General features: G+C 45.5%; 1 protein-coding gene across 2 annotated transcripts in view; it reads right to left on the bottom strand.

Moving 5' to 3' along the window:
- The window catches only part of STX18 (syntaxin 18), a 118,534-nt gene that overhangs the window by 43,080 nt on the left and 52,312 nt on the right, over window positions 1-23,142 (bottom strand). For both annotated transcript variants that reach the window (XM_027545019.1, XM_027545020.1), the window contains exon 2: window positions 2,639-2,706. In XM_027545019.1, the coding sequence (XP_027400820.1) occupies window positions 2,639-2,706 (68 nt within the window). The remainder of the gene's footprint in view (window positions 1-2,638; window positions 2,707-23,142) is intronic.

Below are 23,142 nucleotides of genomic sequence, written 5' to 3'. Positions count from 1 at the left end.
CGTCTCCTGTGCCTCCTGCATTGGCAGGAGGATTCTTTACCCACTGAGCCACCTGGGAAGCCCCTTATCCACATTATCCATACTTTATTTAAAAACAAATGAAAACTAAAGCACAAATATCTGAAGTGAGTTGTGTTTACTTACATGACTAATACTTGGTGGAGCTGGGACTAGAACTCAGGTGTGACTGACCCCCAAAGCCCTGCTCTTTCAGAGGAGCTAAAACAGGGGCAGGAGGGAAACTCGGAGTCCTCCGGCTACTGATGAAGTACAACTGGGAGGAGGACTCAGTGGGGTAATGACCTGTCAAGACTCAGGAAGCCTCAGGAGCACTAGTTGTGCTGATGCTGTAGCCACACAACCACTGCGTAGACAAGAGTGGAATGGGCCCTGGGGACCCTGGGCTTCCTCCCAGCGTGTGCTGCCACAGTAGCTGGGAAACGGGGAAGCCGAGGCCAGCTACCCACTGTCTTGAGAAACATGAGGACTTGGAGTAAGTCCACGCCATGCTGCTCTGGGAACACTGACAGGCAATGTTGTGGAGCTGATCTGTGCTGTTCGAGGAGAAATGTCTTAATCCCACCCCTATAGTCAAAAGTTTAAAACTACTGCAAAGTTACAGAATAGCTGCCTTATACAATAATCTTTTTATAAATCCACTGCTTTTTTTCTTTTCTGCACAGCATTTCAGCTGTACCGTCTTGTCTGAATCTAACTAATAGGCAAGTGAGCATCACTCTCAATATTTAGAGCAGGACTCCTCAAAGGTTTTCTGAAAAGGGCCAGAGTATAAATATTAGACTCTGAGGGCCATACAGCCTGGGCACAGCCACTCAGCTCTGCTGCTGAGGTGTAAAAGCAGCCATCCATACATAACATGTGAATGAATGGGCATGCTGCTGTTCCAATAAACTTTATTTATGACACCAAATATTTAACTTCATTTAATTTTCTTATGAGGTAAAATATTATGATTATTGGCTCAGATGGTAAAGCGTCTGCCTGCAATGCGGGAGACCTGGGTTCGATTCCTGGGTCAGGAAGATCCCCTGGAGAAGGAAATGGCAATCCATTCCAGCACTCTTGTCTGGAAAATCCCATGGATGGAGGAGCCTGATAGGCTACAGTCCATAAGGACGCAAAGAGTCGGACACCATTGAGCGACTTCACTTCATTATGATTATTATTACTCTTCCCATAGCCATTAAAAAATGTAAGAACTATTCTCAGCTCACAGGCTGTACAAAAATAGGCAGTGAGCTGGACTTGGCTTATAGGCTATGGTTTGCTGACCCCTGGTTTAGAGGAAGACATTGCCTTCTGCAAGTTAAGTGAATTTTTCAGGTTCGCATGGCTAATAAGGAGGCAGAGTAGCTTGAACTAAACCAACATTTAAAGCATTCACTTTAGCGGATGCCTTTTGAAGGCAGAGGGAAGTTAATAATGGATTCCATGAGAGATCTCCACAACCACTTACGTAACCTAAGATGGCAAGTACTAAACAAAGGAGCTGGAAAATGGTAGGCTTACACCAGTTTTGTTAAGCTTTCCAAAACAACCGTCACTTCCATCTGTACAGACTATAGTATTAGCATCTGATGTACATACAGACCTTTAGAAAGAAAATTCATACTGCCATCTAGTGTTGACCAACTATTCCAACTGAGAACTTTTTTTTTTTTTTTTAACTAAGAACTTTAAAATAAGGCTTACTTGGTATGAAGCACTAGAATAATAATTTTACTATATTCCAAAATTATGTAAATGAAATACACTTAAAAGCATAAAGTAGACAAAGTGGTATAGATTATTTAAAACTCACCTGGGGCATAATTATTTTCTCTGTTAAAAAACAGATATGAAATATTTCCATTTTTGCATATATATTGATTCAAGTCCTTTTATAAATTCAGAAGATTTATTCCATATTTTCTAACTGTGTGATAGGAAGGCTTCCAAAGGGCAAAACCCCTTATTCTATAATGATGAAATCCTAAACAGATGCTTCTAATGATGTCATTTCCTATGTCTAGTCCAACTTTTCCACTGCTTAGGCACTACAGTTGAAGCTGAATCCTATGGGAGCTATGCCACACTAAAGCCGGGTGCGAACAGAGGTCAAGGAAGAGCAGGAGGCACTGCAGTATAGTCCTGAGTCTACTGAGAGCTGGAGTCCATTCTAGAAGTCCTTTTGGAGGTCGCAATCAAAATGCTTTTTCTTTTTAAAAATCAACCTAACAAAAACCCTCAGGGAGGCAAGAGTTCTCATCTCTCCAAATGGCATTTTTGTGTGACTGGCGTGATCTCTTCATTTGCTCAGTAGTATGCATTCAGTGAGACACTGTCCCATCCTCTCTGCATGCTTCACGCCATGTTTGTCACATACAGAGCTGCAAACACGTGTGCACCTCAGGGAACACTGCTGCGGGGCTGTGGTGACTTTAAGGACATGGGATATGGCTGCACTTACCCTGGCTGGGAGCCCCTTTCTGCTCTGCAGATTTTCTTTCACTGTCAAACTGATCTTCCCCATTACAACCCAGAGTTAGTATACAGTGAGGACGAAAACCTCACAAGGAATATAGGTATGGTAAATAACAGTCACCAAAATCATGATTAAAAAAAAAAAGACACTTACCTATAAGCATTAATATAATTTTTTCTGTGTTCCAGAAGAAAATCTCTTAGCTTGCCAATGTGCGAAATCTGTCATGAAAAGAAAGCAAATGGTTTATATGGATAAACATGTTACACCCATATGCAACAAATTTTAAATTAGTAGAGAGAGAGTGGAATGCTCTCTCTCCAAATCTTCAAAAGATTCTGAAGCTACAAACTGGACACTTCTGATTTTAGACTCTTGTATAATCACTAACTTGTCAAAGTCACCCACATTCCTAGGCCTTGGTCTCCTGCTTAAGTCACAGATCACAACAATTACAGGAAGAAAGAAAGAACCAGCAGCAATGAAGAGATGACTTGAAGGAACTTCGAGATTCTATGAGATAATGCATGTCTAGTAACTGCACAGCATATGCTTAATAAAAGCCAATTCCCTTCCTTAAGCATTTTCTACCTAAAATTTTATAGACAAACATTCCTTCTTCCAAGTGTTCTAGGGGATGGATTCTAAGGCTGGAGCTATTAAGTTTATAAACAGGGTCCATGCAGAGCAGCAGAATTAAACAGATTCGGGAGCAGTGATAAATTCCTACACAGCACATCTCCATCTTCTCCACTTCTGAGGATGAATAAGAGAGGACACAAAAGTACAGGGGACTGAACTCCTGGTGGCTCATTTTTCGGGCGAAAGCCCCTACCATGTGTCAGGTGCTGTGTGTGGAAGGAGGGATTAAGAAACAAAACAAGAAGAGGTAGGAAGAAGCCTGGGAACATGGTCGACACGGACAACAGTGCTTCCAGAAGGAGAGAACGATTAGCTAAGCCGGGGGCCCACGCGGTCCTTTGACCACGGCTCACGCTCGCTTCCTTCTAATGCCCTTTGTATTTATTTCAAACACACGCAGCCCCGGTCTCAAAGGATCTGCTGAACTTTCATCTTTTGCATGAAAGTTTTTCTGTCAAGGCCAACTCAGGCCAATTTTCACTCCGCTCTGAACTTAAAAGCATGTCTGCATCCCACCCACCGGGCACTCAGCTACACACGGCTACGTCCACTGGCTTCACTTTTGCGCACACGCCTCTCAGGGGTTAGGAACCATGTGAGGAGGAGGCTGCCCAGCTTCTCCCATGGCCCTACACACAACATGGAGCCCGGCGTGGGGTCAGTCAGTACTTGCAGACCGAGTAAACGTCTAAATACAAAAACAGTATTTACCACTGAAGAAATGTTCAGCAACTGTCTGGGGATAGGTTAGTCGGGGTTCAGTTACATTTCCCAGGGTCTAGACTAAGAACAAATACAGTTCAGAAAAGCACCCTCAGGCATCTTAAGAGCATGAATTAAAGAAAAAAATGAACTGTGACCACATATTCATTTATTTACCAGATTACAAAGATTACTGAGACTGTTCGGCAACCCTGGCTCCATAAGGAACCTCCACACACACACACGACCTCCTTCTTCCCCAGCGGCCCGTCGTGGGCACTGACGTCACTGTGCTCACAACCAGGCTGGGAATGTGAACCTCGCAGAGGCTACGTGACTTGCCCACAGTTACACAGTTAGTGTCTGGTGGGGGTTGGAGGCAAGCTCAGGACTCTCTTGAGTTCATTTGGCCTGTCTTCCACTAAACCACAGCTGCCTGCTTCCTCCTCTTATTCCAATTTTCCACTTACGCTGCATTTTAAAATCTGACTTTTAAGACTGTTGGGAAAAAAAAAATTTAGACCTGCAAACTAGGTGCTTATTATACCACATATGAGATATAATCAAATTAACTCTCCTGTTTAATATGCTTCAGTGGTTCCCAGTATCAGGGTCAGGGTCCTCGATGCTAGGAGAGATTTAAGGGCAGGAGGAGAAGGGGGCGAGGATGAAATGATTGGATGGCATCACTGACTCAACGGACAGGAGTTTGAGCAAACTCCGGGAGATAGTGAAGGACAGGGAAGCCTGGCGTGCTGCAGTCCACGGGGTCACAAAGAATTGGACACGACTTAGCAACTGAACGACAGCAACGAACAGCAATGGTTCCCATTCCCTTCCCCAGCCCCTGCCTGCAAGGGGCCAGGTAGCAGTGAGTGAGTAAGGCAACGTGAGGGGAGGGGACAGGGCACTGCGGAGGCATGAATTCAGTCAAAGGAAGCATCTCTCCCAGTCGACTTGCCAGAGGGCAGCTAACTGTCATCTCTGCACCTAATCAGTGGGGTCAAGTCCAAGCCCCAAATGCAGCACTTGCGGCCCTACACAGTGCAGCTCCAGAAGTCCCAAGGGGCCTCAGTCCTGCCACGCTCCCCACCGACCACAAAGACCACAATGACTCCTTTCCGACTAGCTTCCCTTCACCAGAGCGCCACAAGCTCCTAGAGGGTAAATGGTCCTCCCCTTTCCCCAGAGCCTGTCAGGCACAAAAACTTCCACTGCCTGTTGAATAGATAGTGGGCACTGAATAACGCGGGCTTCCCATGTGGCTCAGTGGTAAAGAACCCGCCTGCCAATGCAGGAGACGCAAGAGATGAAGATTGAATCCCTGGGTCTGGAAGATCCCCTGAAGGAAGAAATGGCAACCCACTGCAGTATTCTTGCCTGAAAAATCCTATGGACAGAGGACGGGCCACAGTCTCATGGGATCACAAAGAGTTGGGCACGGCTACCACTGGAAAAGACTCTGATGCTGGGAGGGATTGGGGGCAGGAGGAGAAGGGGACGACAGAGGATGAGATGGCTGGATGGCATCACCGACTCGATGGACGTGAGTCTGAGTGAACTCCGGGAGTTGGTGATGGACAGGGAGGCCTGGCGTGCTGCGATTCATGGGGTCGCAAAGAGTCGGACGCGACTGAGGGACTGAACTGAACTGAACTGAAGCACACATGCAATGAATAATACCCTAAGGATTATACCTACTGTGGTAGGCAAGGGAATGCTATATACCCTCCTTCCAAAGATGTCCAAGTCTTATCCCTGGAGCCTGTGAATTTATTATGTTACATGGCAAAGGGGGAATCATTGTGGCAGAAAGTAATAAGATGCTCATCAGCTGAGCTTAAAATAGGGAGATTACTCTGGATTTATGTTGGAGTATCCGGGGAGGTAGGCCCTATATAACCACAGGGTCCTTAAAAGGAGGCAGAAGAGAGTCAGAACGATGCAACGGGAGGACTCAATCCAATATTGTTGGCTTTCAAGACAGAAGAAGGGAGCCAAGGGATGAACACCACGTCTGCATGCTGGAAAAGGCAACTTAGTGGATTCTCCCCTAGCCTCTCCAGAAGAGAAAGCATCCTGCCCACACCCTGATCTCAACCTAGGGAGTCCCACTTTGGACTTCAGACTCACAGAACAAGAACACAATACATTTTTGTCATTTTAAGCCACTAAATTGATGGTAACTTGTTACAGCAGCAGTAAGAAACTAACATACTATGTCTCAATTTGGGCTGCTGTAACAAAAGACCACAGGTTGGGTAGCTTACATACCCAACGCTTGTTTCTCTCAGTTCTGGAGGCGGGGAAGTCCTGGCCAAGGTGGCAGTATATCTGGGGCCTGGGGAGGGCTCTCATCCTAAGTTGTAGACAGCTGCCTTCTTGATGAGTCCTCACGTGGTGGTCCTGCATCTCTTCCTCTAAGGACACCGATCCGAAGGCCTCACCTCCAAATACCATCCCATTGGCTATCAGGGCTTCAATTCTGTGCTGACACAAACATTCAGTCATAGTGTATCTGACATAGCATAAAGCCTTATCTGAAATAGCCTTTTTCTTTTTAAAGGAGTCATAATGTTTTCAATAAAGGTTTAAGTGTCCAAAGGAGTCTACTGCACAGTCTAGACACAGAAGCTCCCCTCTTTAAGTTCCCCTCCTGCATCATTAGCTAGTTTTAGTCTATCAGGGTTGGAATCATGTGTGGGGGTGAGTGCCAGGAACAAGAAGCCCCTCAGAAAACATGATTACAAGAAGTTTCACTTAAAGTGTAACAAATGTGATCCCTATTTCTTATGCTGTGATACCTGGGCTTTGCTTCAATATAACATGGGATGGAGAGTAACACCTGAAAGAGGATCAGTCATGAGTTGACAGCTGAGTGTGGGACTCCTTATAAATACTGTCTACTTCAATACATACTTGATAGCTTTCTTAACAAAACATTATTTTTCAAAATCTCCCATTTTTCACTCTCTTTTAACATGTTTGGTGATTCTGAAGTACAGATTTTCTGCTGCCAAACTAGTAATAACCCATACTTGAACAAACAACTCAACCCCACCTCAAATCTCTAGCTACTTTATTTCTAAATAGACTTTAGCAAGTTTTTGCTTAAAATTCCACTTAAGATGATCAATACCACTTAAAAAAAAAACAACCCTACCAACCCCAAAACCTTCACTGAGAGTTTACTATGTGCCAGGCTCTATTCCAAGATCTCTGCATGCATTAGCTCATGGAACTCTCCCAGCAACCCCGAGATGAGTAATATCATCATGCCTGTTTTAACAGATAAGGAAACTGAGTCAGAGAGCTGGTAAGTAATCTGCTCAGGGACACATGGGGTGAAGCCTGGATGGAACCCAGTATTCTAAGTTATCAGACTGTAGTTCTTAACCCCCAAATTTATGCACAGATTCTTGGCAGGTGGCAAGTTCAGTTTTTCAGTATAGTAGTCATGAAGAGGGATGCCTGGGAATTGAGAAAAACACCCAGTGAGCAACGTCAGGCTGTTTTCGTGCGTCTGTATTCAACAGTGTGCTACACATCTGACGTCACCCCACAGTGACGGGCACTTACAGAGCACCGCTGTGTGTGCCAGGCAGTGTGTGAAGTGCTTGCTTCGTGCTGGCGTCGGCTCCCTTATAACCAATCGGATGAATTAGACATCGCCCCCATTTCTATTTTATACACATGGAAACTGAGGCCCACGTGAGCTCACAGGCTAATAAGGGGCAGGACTGGCATGGATCACAAGTCTATATGACTCAAAGGCTAAGTTATTTATATCATCAAAAGGTCAATAAACCATTACTACTTAGCTTATTTAAGTTTGAGGCTTTTTTTTTTTTTTTCACAGAAATATAAACTGGGTTTCATGTGAGAGTTATTTATAGACACTGATTTTTAAAATGTTTTCAACTACAGTGGATACAGAAAGCTCTACAAGAGAGATTTTTTTGAATGTTTCCACACAGAGCACTCATTTTAAAAGTCACTCAAAGTAGAAACATGCATATATCCAAAGCAACTGTTTTCCCCACTAAAGTCTCCTCCTCCAAGCCCGGCTGTTATTCCCAGTCTTGTCAACACAGGAGGCTTGGAATTGGTGAGTACTGTCAGGATGCTGCGAGGAAGGCCCACAGATGTGTGCCAGGAACCAGGACGGTCACAGAGACTGGTGGTGCCACGATGACTGTTCACCCTGAGTACCAACCATCAAACTGCCATCAAAACACGGTTTAAACAAGGAATGAAGGCAACTTCCAGGGCTGGGTCTCTTCCCCGTGTCTGAGTTCATCTACCTCCACCCACAGTGTGGGGCAGGGTATCAGCAGAGGAGCAGACTCCCGGCAAAAGACTGTGGAGTTTGGGTGGAGCAGGGAAGACAGGAGAGAAATGGGTAAGAAATCCAGGGAGTTGGCTGAGCTTCTTGGTTCTCATCTCTGCTCAGTCTCTGCTACTTCCTCGGAAAGGGACAGTGATGCCCGCCTCGTTAGGCTTCAAGGGACCCCAGCTGGATGAATATCCTCTTCTGTCTCCCGACCCCTCCGTCACATGTCTGAGGGAAGAGGACTGGCTGGGGTAGGGTCTGGAGAGGGCAGGGAGCAGGCTCCGCTCGCTCGTAGCCAGGCAGCAGAGAGGGTCTGCTCCAGCTCCACCCGCATCTGGCCACAGAGCTACAGTCCGGTTCTCCGTTTGGCTTTTTCATGTTCTGACTGCTTATTTCTTTCAGGTAGCTCCAAAACTTGCTGGGGGAAAATGGGTGTTTTTAATAAACTCCCTAAACTCTTAACCTTTGCCAACTGAAATTTTGAGCAAGTTGCTTAATCTCCCTGAGCTTTACTACAAAGGGAGGGCAATAAACATGATTCTTTAAAAGCAGAGTAGCAGCACGAGTTAACAGCAAACTCTTATTACGCACATGCTGTGTGGCAGGCACCAGTCTAAACGCTGTCCGTCCACCAGCTCATTTGTTCGCTCCTCCTGATAACCTCGTGGGACGGGTTTCGCTATAATCCCACTTAACAGATGAGAAGACACTGAAGTGACGCATTTCATATAAATGGTTCAAAATAAACGGGGGACTGTGACGCCCAACCCAAGGACCTGTGTGCTTTCAGCCTCTACAAGTCCACCTGTGAAGACAGCCCTACCGTCCCGTCTGAGCGCAGGGCGTCTCTGGGGGCCGCCTTCATCACAGGGCACACAGAATGTTTTGAGATCAAAAGTACTCAACGCTGAGATGCCCTGTTCAGGTCAAACGTGATGTCAACAGCTATGGGTCAGTGTGGAGCCAACTGCCACCCTCCAAGGCCTGCTGGGATCTGGCTTCTCCACAAAGCTGATACTCAACCAAGCAATTGTTTAAACTCCATTCTAAAACGACAGGCATTCATCTGGCCCATCCTTTTCTTTCTCTGAAGATAAACCAAGTTCATTTTTAAGTGACTGCATTTTAATAAGGCTCATTTCAAAAGTCATCAAGACACTGGACTTCCCCACACAGCACATCTACCATATAGACAGACTGATTATAAAACAGTAGCAGTGGTCCCAATGCATCCGACAGGGAAAAACATTCTCACATTACCTGATGTCACACGTAAAGCTTTTACTAGGAGAGACCAAACAAAAACACCCCAATACGTGCAGCCGTGAGACCTGCTCCTGCGGGTAAATGCGTGCTGTTGACATGGACTCGGCCCCGGGGACTCAACCCCATGGATGGTTGCCCACAAGTATGCTGGTGAATGGGGTTGGAAAACCAAGGTTGCCCTCAGCATGTACTTATGTAAAATATGTAAAATGCAGACCTAAAGCTGTATCCATACAGAGAGGGGCATCTAAAAGACTGCTCATCAAAATAGTGATGGTTGGGTGGTAAGATTTAGAGACTGTGCTTTTTCCTATTTATAAGACCTTTTCATACCTTAACACTTTTGTATTTGTATGTATAATCCTTGTATCAGACAGAAAAGTATTTTTAAACAAAAATGTAAATCTTCCTACATCCTTCCCTAAGAGTGTATACGGACCCCTGAGACCCCCACAGGACCAAGGCCAATTCTGTGAGCCCAGGGTATCACCGACTCAACGGACATGAGTTTGAGCAAGCTCCGGGAGTTGGTGATGGACAGGGAAGCCTGGTGTGCTGCAGTCCATGGGGTTGCAAAGAGTCAGATACAACCGAGCAACTGAACTGAACTGAAGGAGGGCCCACCAGTGTCCCTGTCCCTCCTGACTTCTAGGGGCTCAGAGCCCTCTCCGATCTCCCAATCCCAATTTCCTGACTCACTCCTACTCTGCTCATGGGGTACACCTCCCAAAAGTCTTCTCTGCCATTTCAGGCCAGGCTAACAACCCCTTGCAAGCACTCCTCTTTCAGTGATGTCAGCCTCTTGTTTTGAAATGTTTTCATGTCCATCTGACGCAAGCTGCTCAGGCATAAGCTTACCCAAAGCAGCTCTTCAAAAAACGATTTAGTGCTCCTAACACAAGTAAGCAGGCTACATATTTTGCATTATCCACTAGATGGCAACACAACTCTTGCAGGAATAGAAATACTAGGAACTCTCAAAAATATCAGTTTGGTCTTTTTTTCCCCAAGGGCTTTACAATTTTCTCTGGTTCTGTACTTCTGATCTGGAATTAAAGGATTATTAAAGGCTATAACTGTGTTGCTCAGGCCGAAGCTGAAATGACACTATTTTGAAATAGACATGTGCACTTGGACAAGACCAAGGTTTTAAAACACTGCATTCCCGGCAGGTTGGACACAAAGGCAGCTCCCGGGCATGGCAGCCATCTGCCATCCCCAGTGGCGGGGGGCCCAGCTTTGTTCACCCACAGCACAGACCTGCTAGCTGCTCCTTCCTGGGTTCTTTGTGAATTACCCAGAGCAAAATAAGACTGTATAACAAAAAACTCTGGTATAAAATGGAGGACGACTGCATTTTCACAGTAGGGGGAGTTTGGAGCAGTCACCGGTGTCTTTAGCAGATCACAGCAGCGGTTGGACTTGCACACCCCTCCCCGCCCGCCAGAACCCCCATGATAGGAATTCTCTTCTGGCACTCACAACACTTCCAACAAAGACCTGATTGAGTATGAAACACCGAGTACCCATTTGCATAATGTGCCTCTGCAAGAAACAGCCATTGTTCAAGATTAAAGAGACTCCAGTACGGCCTCTGGCATATTGTAAAAAGGTCCCTGTAACACAAAATCATTATTTTTTTTAGTTCAATCAGTGGACACAGCTTACTGTTCAGTTTAAGTAGGCAGCCAAAGGCACAGTCAGAACAACCGCTGTTGTATAAATGTTTGCCAACCACTGATAAGCTGACATGACTTTTCACAGGGGTCATGTTCCCAAGTCTGATTTGGAGGCCCGCTAAACTAAATTCTGAATCCACTCCCTTCAGTCATGATTGCAAAGGGCCTCAATACCAATTACGGCCGAAGGTTCAGAACGGGCTGCAGCTCTGGAGCGCGATGACCCTGCTGAAGTCACAGTGGGGGCTGTCTGAGTCCTTGTGCTAGGGAAGCTCCCTGTGACCAGTCACCCACAAAAGAGCCTGGCACAGCCACAGGCATTCCTTTGGTTTTGGGGTCACAGCAGGGAGGGTGTTAAGGGATTACACGTATGAACTGTGCCTTCTCGCTTTGTCTCCTTTCAGCAATTGTTTAGTCGTAAGCTGAGCCTCCTCCCATCCCTCCCTCCCTAATTCCTACTGCTGGAGGCCACCCTTCCAGCAGGCACAGGGCCTGCCGTGGGCAGCCGCTCTCCAGTCCTCGCACAAGCCCCTCCTGAAAGCACGGTCCTGCCAGGATCTCTTCCTAAACTTCTGACAACTCTGCGTCACCTTCTTTCCTTGCCTCCTCCCACCTCTGCAAACCTCTGAAACTTCAGGAAGCTCAGCCCTGACGCACACTTGCTAAACCCACTCCTTCTACCCATAGCTTTAATGTACCATCTACAGAAAATTTGTCCACTGGCCCCTGCTTCACTCCTGTGTCCTGAGGGTGAATTCAACTGTCCACTGCGTGTCCCACAGGTGTCTCAAAACCCATGTGTCCCAAAGCCTGAGTCATCCAACCACACCTGATCAACCCCTCTCTCCCTGCCATGCTGACTTACTGGGTGTGACTTACAGGGAGAACCATGGCCTCCCTGTCCCTGCAAAGAGAAAGAGCCTCTCTCTTCTGATTCCAAGTTAGAAAACCCCAGAGCATTTTGACTCTCTTTTTCACTCCACAAATTAAACTGGTCAGCCAGGCCTGTCCACTCCACTGGTTGAACAGCTGCCAGAGGAATGGGCACCCATGGACCAGCTTCTCCTCCTGTTTACCCATGTCCACCTGGGAGTCCAGACCCTCGAAGCTTTTCCCAATCTGGCTTCCTCTTTCCACTTCTGCCTTGGGCACTACTATTCTCTCTGCTTGGAACATCTTTATCATCCACCAACCTTCCACTCAAATGTGCTGGGCCCAGTTCAGTTCAGTCGCTCAGTCATGTCCGACTCTTTGCGACCCCATGGACTGCAGGACACCAGGCCTCCCTGTCCATCATCAACTCCCAGAGTTTGCTCAAACTCATATCCATCGAGTCGGTGATGCCATCCAACCAACTCATCCTCTGTCATCCCCTTCTCCTCCCATCTTCAATCCTTCCCAGCATCAGGGTCTTTTCCAATGAGTCAGTTCTTTGCATCAGGTGGCCAAAGTATTGGGAGTTTCAGCTTTAGCTGAAGCCCAAGGAGGTTTTAAAATACAACATTCTGACTTCACTTTCCACTTTCTCTGTATGATGCCTTCTGGGAGGCTTGCTATAAGTGTCTGTTAGCTGAGTGTTATAGATGTTAGCTGCATGTATATATGTTATATACATTATACTCACACACACATATGTGTATATAGTATAAATGTTAGTTTGAATATATAAAGTACTCTACCCCATCAGTCTGGGAACTTAATTAGAAAAAAAAAGGCAAAGCCATTCTTGATCTAAGGAAACTGTCAAGTGTGGGTGTGTGCGCAGTTGCTCAGTCATGTCTACCTCTTTAGGACCCCACAGACGGCAGCCCACCAGGCTCCTCTGTCCATGGGACTGTATCGGCAAGAATACTGGAGTGGGTTGCCATTTCCTACTCCAGGGGATCTTCCCGACCCAGGGATCGAACCCGAGTATTTTGCATCGCCGGCAGATTCTTTACCGCTGAGCCACCCACTGGTTAAGCCCTAAGGAAACTCACTGGTAGTTAAATAACCCATTCTGGAATTTTTCTGAGAACCAGTACCAACCTTATTGGTTTGCAGTTTCCAGAATTCAGAGTATGTTTTTTAAGAGAGAAAGAGAAATCTTGTGTACGAAAGAGGAGAGAGGCCTGAGGAGCAGACGACAGGGATGGTCACACAGAGGGGCAGGGACAATTAACACAAGCTGAGGTGAATCCACTCCACTGTTCTTGCCTGGAGAATCCCAGGGACAGGAGAGCCTGGTGGGCTGCCGTCTACGGAGTCGGACACAACTGAAGCAACTTAGCAGCAGCAGCAGCAGAGGTGAATTCAGCGGTTTAATTTCTGATATTAGCAACTAATCTCCAAACAACCTGACGGGTATTGTTTTCTAATATTAAGCCCCTGTCTCCTTTTAGGAAATTCAGAAATTAAAAACCTAAAATCTTAATTCTTAGCGTTAATGACATAATGAAAGAACTTAAAACAATTTCAAAAGCGGAGCAGCACCATGGGGCTTAATAACCCATGAAGCTCACTCTATGCAATTCCATTTTAAAACAGGTCTAGGACCCTTAACCTCAAGAAAGAGCAAAAACCTATCCTGTTCTCAACCTTTTCCTCTTCAATCCCTCTGCCACAGCTTTCTCTTGCAATTCCATTTTAAAACAGGTCTAGGACCCTTAACCTCAAGAAACAGCAAAAACCTATCCTGTTCTCAACCTTTTCCTCTTCAATCCCTCTGCCACAGCTTTCTCTTTCCATCTCATGGTCTCCATGCTCACACTTTAACCTCAGGGCTTCCCTTGTAGCTCAGTTGGTAAAGAATCTGCCTACAATGCAGGAGACCTGGGTTCAATTCCTGGGTTGGGAAGATTTCCTTCCTGGGGAAGGAAATGGCAACTCACGCCAGTATTCTTGCCTGGAGAATCCCATGGACTGTAGCCTGCCAGGCTCCTCTGTCCATGGGATCACAAGAGTTGGACACGACTTAGTGACTAAACCACCAACCACCACCACCATCACCACCAAACACATTCTTCTGGCTCCCCCAAACTGCACTGAGGTAGCTTTGCTGGAGCACACCCTCCAATCCCAAAGCTCGGTCCACTCCCGGCCTATATGACCCTCTTGTTTGCTCGCTGACACTCAGAGTATAACCCTGCTCCACGTGCATGGAGGGAGCCCCTGCGTCTTTCAGGCCCTGGACTCTACTTCATAGGTCACAGTTCTTCTTCACTCTGCTCGAGTGCAGCTATTGTGTGGCCCTGTGAGGAGGGTCTTCTCACTTCTGTAAGCTACATGTCTTCAATCCCTTCCAGAATTCTTTACATGAAATGCACTTGGGGCTGCTGGTCATACTTATTACTTTCTGAATGCAGGAATTTATTGGCCTCAAAAATCAAATGTGGTTCCGAGAATGGACTCAACGCTCTGTGTCAACAGGAGGTGGAGAGCAGGCAGAACCTTCACCTACACTCTTTCAGCCTCTGGGCTTTTAGTAATGCCACCTAAGAGGGTGTTCGGGCTTCCCAGGGGGGCTCAGTGGTAAAGAACCCGCCTGCCAATGCAGGAGACATAAGAGACATGGGTTCGATCCCTGGATCGGGACGATCCCCTGGAGGAGGGTATGACAACCCACTCCAGTATTCTTGCCTAGAGAACCCCACGGACAGAGGAGCCTGGCAGGCTACAGTCCATGGCGTCACAAAGAGTCGGACATGACTGAGAGACTGAGCAAAGCACAGCAGCAAGAGGGTGTTCACTTTCAAGTCACCGAGTCAAAATGACTTACCATCAACTACAATTATTTTTTTCATGAAGACCTATGTCTTCACTATATTCATATTTCCCCCCTAGCCTCTTGCCATTTGCCATTCTGATCATTCTGCCACTAAAGACATCTGTTAACTAAAAATTATCAGTTTAAAAAACAGAATGAATATCGGGCTGAAAAAGCAGCACAGAGTTACAGACCCCTCCCAGTGGACAGCCAGCTCAATGAGCCACAGACATCCTTGCAATCCAAATATTCAGTCCATTTAAAAAAATGTTTCCTTCAGACTTCCCTGGTGGCCCAGAGGTTAAGACTCCGAGCTTCCATTGCAGGTGACACAGGTCTCATCCCTGCTCAGGGAACTAAGATCCCACATGCTGTGTGGCACAGCCAAAAATAAATAAATCAATAACAACACAACATTGTAAATCAACTATCCTCCAATAAAATTTTAAAAAATTAAAAAAACTGTTTCATCCACAAAAGCAACACAGTGAGATCTGCTAACTACCCTGTGAAATCAGATCTCCTCACCTGCAAGTGATTCAAAAGTGCACAACAAGACCGGGGGGCTGGGTGGGGGTAGGGGTGGTGCTCCGGGAATGTACTGGTTCATTATCACTACTTTCTTTTCTGTGGGCTTGGAAACCTCCCTTTTATTTGTTTTCAGTGAACAGGTTAAGAGCAGGTACGGGGCAAGCACATCAAGGAGGGAGGTAATGAGGCAGAAGGGAGGAGGGGAGGTGGGCGGACAGAGGGGGAGTCCCGACGCGGGGCTGACGCGGCTTCGCACTGCTTTTCAGACCCCAACCCAAGCCCGGCTGGTCTGGAGGCTGCGTGCAGAGTGTGTGTGTGGAGATGGCACGTATCTTGCTCTCTCTCCACACCCTCTCCGTGGGGTAATGCAAAGCATGAACTCCAGAGTCACACAGACCTGTGTTCAGATCCCGGCGCCATCCCTGACGACCGGAACTCACTTAACTTCTCTGAGCTTTAACCTCTGATTTGTAAACTTGAGACAGTAACTCTGAAGGTGACACAAGCCTTCAATGAAACGTCGACAGTCTGACACTGTATCTGGCACAGAGCAGGTGCTCAGGTGTATTAGGTCCCGCACCTTCCCCCGCCCCGACTCCCCTTCATCACTGTCTGGGTTCTTACCCATGAGGCCAGGTCTGCCTGGACGGGGGGCTGTGCTGGGTCAGCAGATGGAAAGGCAGACAGAGGAACCTGGGCCGTGCTAAAGGGCTGTGACCTTTAAGGTCATTCACAAGATTGTATTGCTGAGGAGAGCAGAGAGCTATGGAGTCAGACAAAGAAAAGAAACTGGATTTGGCACCAATCCAGCACACGTGGAGGACAGGTGGTGGCAACACCAGTAGCTAGTATTTATTGACTGCTTACTACATGTCAGGCACTGTTCTAGGAGCTTTATGTATATCTAACAATGAAGGCGGGAGGAGAAGGGGACAACAGAGGATGAGGTGGTTGGATGGCATCACCGACTCAATGGACATGAGTTTGAGTGAACTCTGGGAGTTGGTGATGGACAGGGAAGCCTGGTGTGCTGCAGCCCACGGGGTCACAAAGAGTCAGACACGACTGAGCAACTGAACTGAACTGAAGTGAACTTATTTACGACTGAGCGACTGAACTGAACTGAAGTGAACTTATTTAACTCTGCTGATGACCACATGAGCTAGGTACTGTTACTACCCTCTATGAAAAGAAGCTGAGGCCCAGAGGGGTTATTTCACTGCCAAAGGCCCCACAGTGAGTCTGTGACTTATCACGATTTGGACCCAGAGGGTCTGGCTGCAGAGCCCAACTTAAACTGCCACGGTGGCAACGGGAGGCCCCCATAGGTACTGAGGTTAGGAGCAGAGAGTGGAGAGAGGAGTGGCAAGGACCCCCTGACACAGATTCAACCCCAGGGTGGCGGGGCACCTGGAAGGCCTTCTCAAAAGCAGCTTGGAAACAAGTCCCGCCCTCCCTCAGGCACAACCAGCTCCTATAAAGGGCTGGCTGTGGACAAGCGCTCTGCTGCCCACTGTACTTGGGTGCCTCCAAAGTGGAGTGCACCTCGCAGCGGCCTAACTTCTGAGCAGGGAGTGAACCTCATACACACCCACCCACACCCACACCCACAATCTACATGGCATTTACAAAGCCCACCCTGGATCCCAATGTAGGCTCCTACACTAAGTTCAAGACTGTTCGTTCCACCAGAGTTGGAACGGGTGCTGTCTCTTCAGCTGTGCATCAGAGGATGTGGCTGGTTTGAGTTTTTAAGAGCCACAATGAGAGCAAAAATGCTTCTTAGATGCTAGACTCACAGTCAGTGAGGCAGAACTCTTCTTGTTGCAAGAGGCCCCAGGAAACCACCGAGGAGAGAGCAGCAATGCCCTCCCACCCTCACTGGGGCCTGCACGTGCAGACTGGACAACAGGCACTGATGAAATCAGCGTCTCTTCCCTGCCAAGCACACGGAGCTAACTCCTGCCAGGTCGGTATCTATGAGATGCGCCTTGAGGTTGTAGGCAGCTCCGTCATCCCACTCACTCTCCTTTGCATCTTCTCTCCACTCTGTGGTCAAAGAAATTAACTGTGGCCCCAGTGCCCACCTCCATGGCTGATGAGGGGGCCTCCAACTGCACATCTCTGGACCAGGTCTTGACACACTGGCCTTGAGTGTGAGGGAGGGTCCCCCTCCTCCCTTCCATCCACCTATCAAACACTAACTGGGAAGTCATTCCTCTACTTAAAATTTACCTACAACCTCTCTGACCTTGACAAGTAATAAACAATGTGTGCGTGCTCAGTTGCTAAGTAGTCTCCAACTCTTTGCGACCCCATGGGCTGTAGCCCACCAGGGTCCTCTGTCCATGGGGTGGGTTGCCATGCCCTCCTCCAGGGGATCTTCCCAACCAAGGGATCGAACCCAGTCTCCCACATTGAAGGTAGATTCTTTACTGTCTGAGCTGCCAGGGAAGCCCAGGAATACTGGAGTGGGTTCAGTTCAGTTCAGTCACTCAGTCAAGTCCGACTCTTTGCGACCCCATGGACTGCAGCACGCCAGGTTTCCCTGTCCATCACCAACTCCCGGAGCTTGCTCAAACTCATGTCCATCGAGTCAGTGATGCCATTCAACCATCTCATCTTCTGTTATCACCTTCTCCTCCTCCCTTCAATGTTTCCCAGAATCAGGGTCTTTTCCAATGAGTTAGTTCTTTGCATCAGGTGGCCAAAGTATTGGAGCTTTAGCATCAGTCCTTCCAATGAGTATTCAGGGTTGATTTCCTTTAAGATTGGCTGGTTTGATCTCCTTGTTGTCCAAGGGACTCTCAAGAGTCTTCTCCAACACCACAGTTCAAAAGCATCAGTTCTTCGGCACTCAGCTTTCTTTATGGTCCAACTCTCACATCCATACAGGACTACTGGAAAAACCATAGCTTTGACCAGATAGACCTTTGTCGGCAAAGTAATGTCTCTGATTTTTAACATGCTGTCTAGGTTGGTCATAGCTTTTCTTCCAAGGAGCGTCTTTTAATTTCATGGCTGCAGTCACCACCTGCAGTGATTTTGGAGCCCAAGAAAATAAAGTCTGTCATTGTTTCCATAGTTTATCCATCTATTTGCCATGAAGTAATGAGACTGGATGCTATGATCTTAGTTTTCTGAATGTTGAGCTTCAAGCCAGCTTTTTCACTCTCCTCTTTCACTTTCATCAAGAGGCTCTTTAGTTCCTCTTTGTTTTTTTGCAATGTGGTGCAATCTCTGTTTCCAACTGGAGTGGGTAGCCTAATCCCTTCTCCAGAGGAATCTTCCCGACCCAGGAATCGAACTGGTGTCTCCTGCATTGCAGGTGGATTCTTTACCCGCTAAGCTACCAGGGAAGCCCGGGAAGCCCTTACATAGTACTTAGTCCATGCCAAGAAGAGTCCCAAGGGCTTTGTCCAGATGACTCCATTCGTCCCCGGTACAGCCCTCCAGGGGAGGCACCTTCATTAGCTCCCTTTATTGGGGGGGGGGAGCTCACCGACTGGCTCAAGGTTTCGTTAGCAGACGACAGCGCAGGATCTGAAGCCAGGGCGTCTACTCCACAGCCTGAACTCCTAATGTTTCCTTGCTCGTATTGTTCTTCAGAACCTTGACAAGATGGGTGAAGGGGAAAATGGTCCATCTATATTTGAGTTCCTCAAAATAAAATCTCAGCTCTATCTTTAACATTCCAATTTGAGTTACGTTTTATAGGAGGGAGTTAGAGTATCTTTCATTTCATAAGTGGGCTTCCAGAAAGAATCGTGAATTTCAAAGGTACAGGTCTCGCTTTCAGGGGGCACGGATGCCTTTGAGACACTAACCAAAGCTACGTGTCTGATCTGTTCCCTTAAGAAAATGAATTTTCCCACAGACACAAAAGAAAACTTCCTGCCCACCGTTCTGAGCTTTAGAGGCTCTTGGCTCACTGGAGCTCAGGTTAAAACGTAATTCAACAAACAAACAAACACACACAGGAGGGCACAACTTTTCTGTAAACCTCTTGTGCGTAATAAAGCACTTTCAGCTGGACACCTGGGGGCAGCTGCCGGCCGTCCATCAGCAGAGTCTGTCTGCATGGTGGTAACTGGAACCCGGGAGGGTGGCGGGCGGCAGGGGCATGAGGCCTCCAGGCATCAGGGAGAGACCGAGTGCACTGTCATAACCACTCACGCGCTGTATGCCTCACAGCATGGAGCAAAGGCCAGATGAAGAGAAGCACTGACTGAGCACGGCCACCGTCAGATGATCACTGTCATCATCAGTGCTTACCGTTGGCTACGCTGCTGCACAGATGATCTCATTTAATTCTCCTAACACATGAGAAAACGGAAACTGAAGCACAGAGCTGTTAAGTAACTTGCCCAAGGTCACACAGCAAGCACGCTGAAAAGCCAAGGTCCGTTACTTCAAAACAGGTTCCACGGCCTGTGATCTATGTCTCCAAGCTTAGGCTTTTCGAGCTAAAAAATGTGAGCTGAACATCCAAACCAAGGAAGAGTTACCAGCGTCTTTCGAAACCTCCCACACACCGAGCTCATTAAAAGAAAAGCCATCGGTTTTATTTATCAGCTCCTCCAAAAGTCCTTTCTACATGTCTTTTAAATTCTTCCAGTCACAGCAGAAAATACCAAGCAAATAAACACATTTATACCCCATCGTAGTACATGCCACATCTCAGGAATATGTTCCCTCTCTTCTGTTGTAAAGAATTAAAAGAATTATGTCGTGTTTGTTTCAGATTCCCAAAGTCTGGCAAGGATCCTAACTCAACAAGTGTCTGTAGAACAAGTGAGGCATCTTATTAAGAATTTGTCCTTCTGAAATAAACATTAAGGAAGGAACAGCTGCATCTATAACAGGTGGTTATGATGCATTAAAAAGTGGGTTTTTTTTTTAACATAGATTTTTCTCACACTGATTTTGCAGATGTGTTAGTACACTCTGAAGGCACACACTCTCTGTAACAGGCCATGATTTAGGAGCCAGTTGATAATCAGCAGCAACTCCTTTCCTCCTAAGGGGAACCAATTCTATCCAACCAGTTCCAGCCAAAGGGAGACTCCTATCACTAAGGTTAAACACATACACTCCAAAATACAAACTCTCCAAAGACTGACTGCTGCCCTAGTGACATTTTAAAAAAATGATCTTTATTTCGTAAAAATATCAACTATGAGGAGAGACTATGTTTGTGAAGATGGCAAAGATTAGCACGTACACCTACACGTGTGGGGAAACCACAAATAAAACCGACATGTTACAGCTTCTCCCAATCTCATTCTCCTGGGATCCTTGCCCTGGGTAGAAATTATGAGCTGGGAACAGCATAAAACCTCACTTATTTGCAAACCAAGGTCAAGAGTCAACACAGACTCGCTCTCTAAACTCTGTACCCAGAGCAGCAAGCGCACGTCCCGTCCACTAGGTGGTGCTCTCTACCACACTGTGCCTCACGAACAGTACAGTATATCAAAATGACAACAGCCTGGTTTTAAGATGATTTGTCTCTTGAGGATATACATTTGGTTTAAGTTTCCACTGCAACGTTAAAGTTCTTAAGATAGGTCATGCAGATCAATTGCTCCTGTAATCTGAAACTCAAAAGAGCAAGTAATATCTAAACAAGGGGAGGGGGCGGCCCTGAGCTTATAAGGTTCTCTAAAAGCCAGGAGACAGTCAGCCTGGCTACCTCTAATCTCATCATCAAAACTGTTACCTTGTCCAGTTTCTGCTTCACATCAGCAGGGAGAACAGCGAAATCAACTGTGGGCGGTACAAAGGGAAAACATACATTCAACTTCCATACTGCTTGATAGATGCCAATAATTTACACTCAACAGAAAACACTGCTTGATGACATTTGAACCCGCAAAGTGTAAGTGCTTTGCTCTATTAAAACACATCCCCCCCCACCTTTATTAGTGAAAACAAAAGTAAAGGAATCAATGTGCGTTTTATCACGAAGCTCTGCGAAAGACGGCTTGGTAACAAGATACACAATGTCGCCTCCAATGTCATCTTTCAACTGAGCGAGTGGGAGTGAAATGCAGAGCATGCCGGCCTAGAGCAAGAACACAAATGTCCAAATTCCAAGCAAAACCCAGGGCCTGGTTTCATCACTCCCAATCCTCCTAAAAATACAGATTCTTTTCCCTCATCATGGTCTTCTTTGGAGTAAATAAGACATAAAACTTAAAGTGAAAAAAAGGCAAAAATATTTTTTCAAGGAATAAGATACAAAACATTCTAACAATCTCTTTGCTTGAAAAAAAAAAAAATAAAATTGAGTTGTTTTCAGGATTTGAAAAAACTGTAGCAGATTAGCTAACTGTTAAGTTTTATAAAACGGGGACAAGCCTGATAAAAACTGATTATTAAACTTAAATGTTCAAAATAGCAGACAATATGTAAGTTTCTAACATTGGGCTGGCCAAAAAGTTCATTAAGGTTTTTCCATAACATGTTATGGAAAAATCTGAATGAACTTTTTGGCCAACTCAATACAACATTTGCTAGAGAAAAATCTGTGTGTAATAATAACTAGAAAAATAATGGTTAGATCCTGAGCTGTATATATAGATTTTGATTTTGAGAATCAAATTATACCTTTTCAGTCTACTTTTAAGATTTATTTACTGTTTTATACTCAGACACCTAAACATTTAAAAGCTATACTTGAGTTTTATATTGAGAACTCAGTTGAAAGTTTTAAAAGTAAAACAAGTATATATAATTTAAATTCCTTTTAAACAGTTTTTCAGATCATTAGGTAAAGCATTTGAAACACTATGCAGAAAGAATTTTCCATTCTTATCCTAGCAACAAGTTTCAGTTAAAATCACATATCAATTTGTAAGCAATAAAATTGTCATCAAAATGTAATACTAACCATTCCCCACCCAAACACATACACTTTTAAGGGATATATATAGTAGTGCATCAAAGAAAGGAAAGCAAAAATGTCTATATGTAATAGGTGCTAAAGTGATATCTTTTTACACTTATTGTACCATTACATTAAAAAATGGACAAATTTCCCCAAGAATTTGTATGAACAACTAAAAAATATTATAAAATGCCAATATGCAATTGTGAAGTTAATGTAATCAAATCTTAGACTAAGGTTTTTATATTTTATTTGTATTTATACTGCATATTGTGATATATCTCAATAATTAAAAGAACTAAAATATTTTCCCGCCTTTCAAAATTAGGAATCTCCATATACACTAAAATTTAATGCTTCTTTTGTAAAAATTAGTTTAAAGTTTCCTGGCAAGTATGTACGCACTTTGTGTTTTAAACAAAAATACATATGTAGTGTTGGTGCCCATAATTGGAGGGGACATTTTGGGGACTCCCAAACAATCAGTATGGTTCTTAAACAAGAAAAAAACCCAAAATTTCATACATATTGAAGAATTCATATTTAGGCCTTATTTTCAATTATAGCCAGTCTTTATTCTAGAGCCACATAATAACCATTCTTCTCCCTGAAAATGAGTTTTCAGAGACAACATTATTAAATGTTACATCTGACTTTAATAGAGTTTCCCAATTTGCTTTTGCATGTTTATTATCAAACTCCAATCATGACTTTCCCAAACTTATTTATACTTTCACACAAGCTTCCAAAGTTTTCCCAACTTAAATAAAAGCCCACAAAAACTGTGGGAAATGTTTTGCTTGAAAGATAAAAGGCAATTGGTTCAAATGTACATTTGCAGTAATCAGTGTTTACTTTCATTGCTCA

The sequence above is a fragment of the Bos indicus x Bos taurus genome, chromosome 6 (assembly GCF_003369695.1).
Source record: "Bos indicus x Bos taurus breed Angus x Brahman F1 hybrid chromosome 6, Bos_hybrid_MaternalHap_v2.0, whole genome shotgun sequence".
Taxonomy (NCBI): Eukaryota; Metazoa; Chordata; class Mammalia; order Artiodactyla; family Bovidae; genus Bos; species Bos indicus x Bos taurus.
The sequence above is the reverse complement of the archived record's forward strand: the minus strand, read 5'-3'. Positions and strand labels throughout refer to the sequence as shown.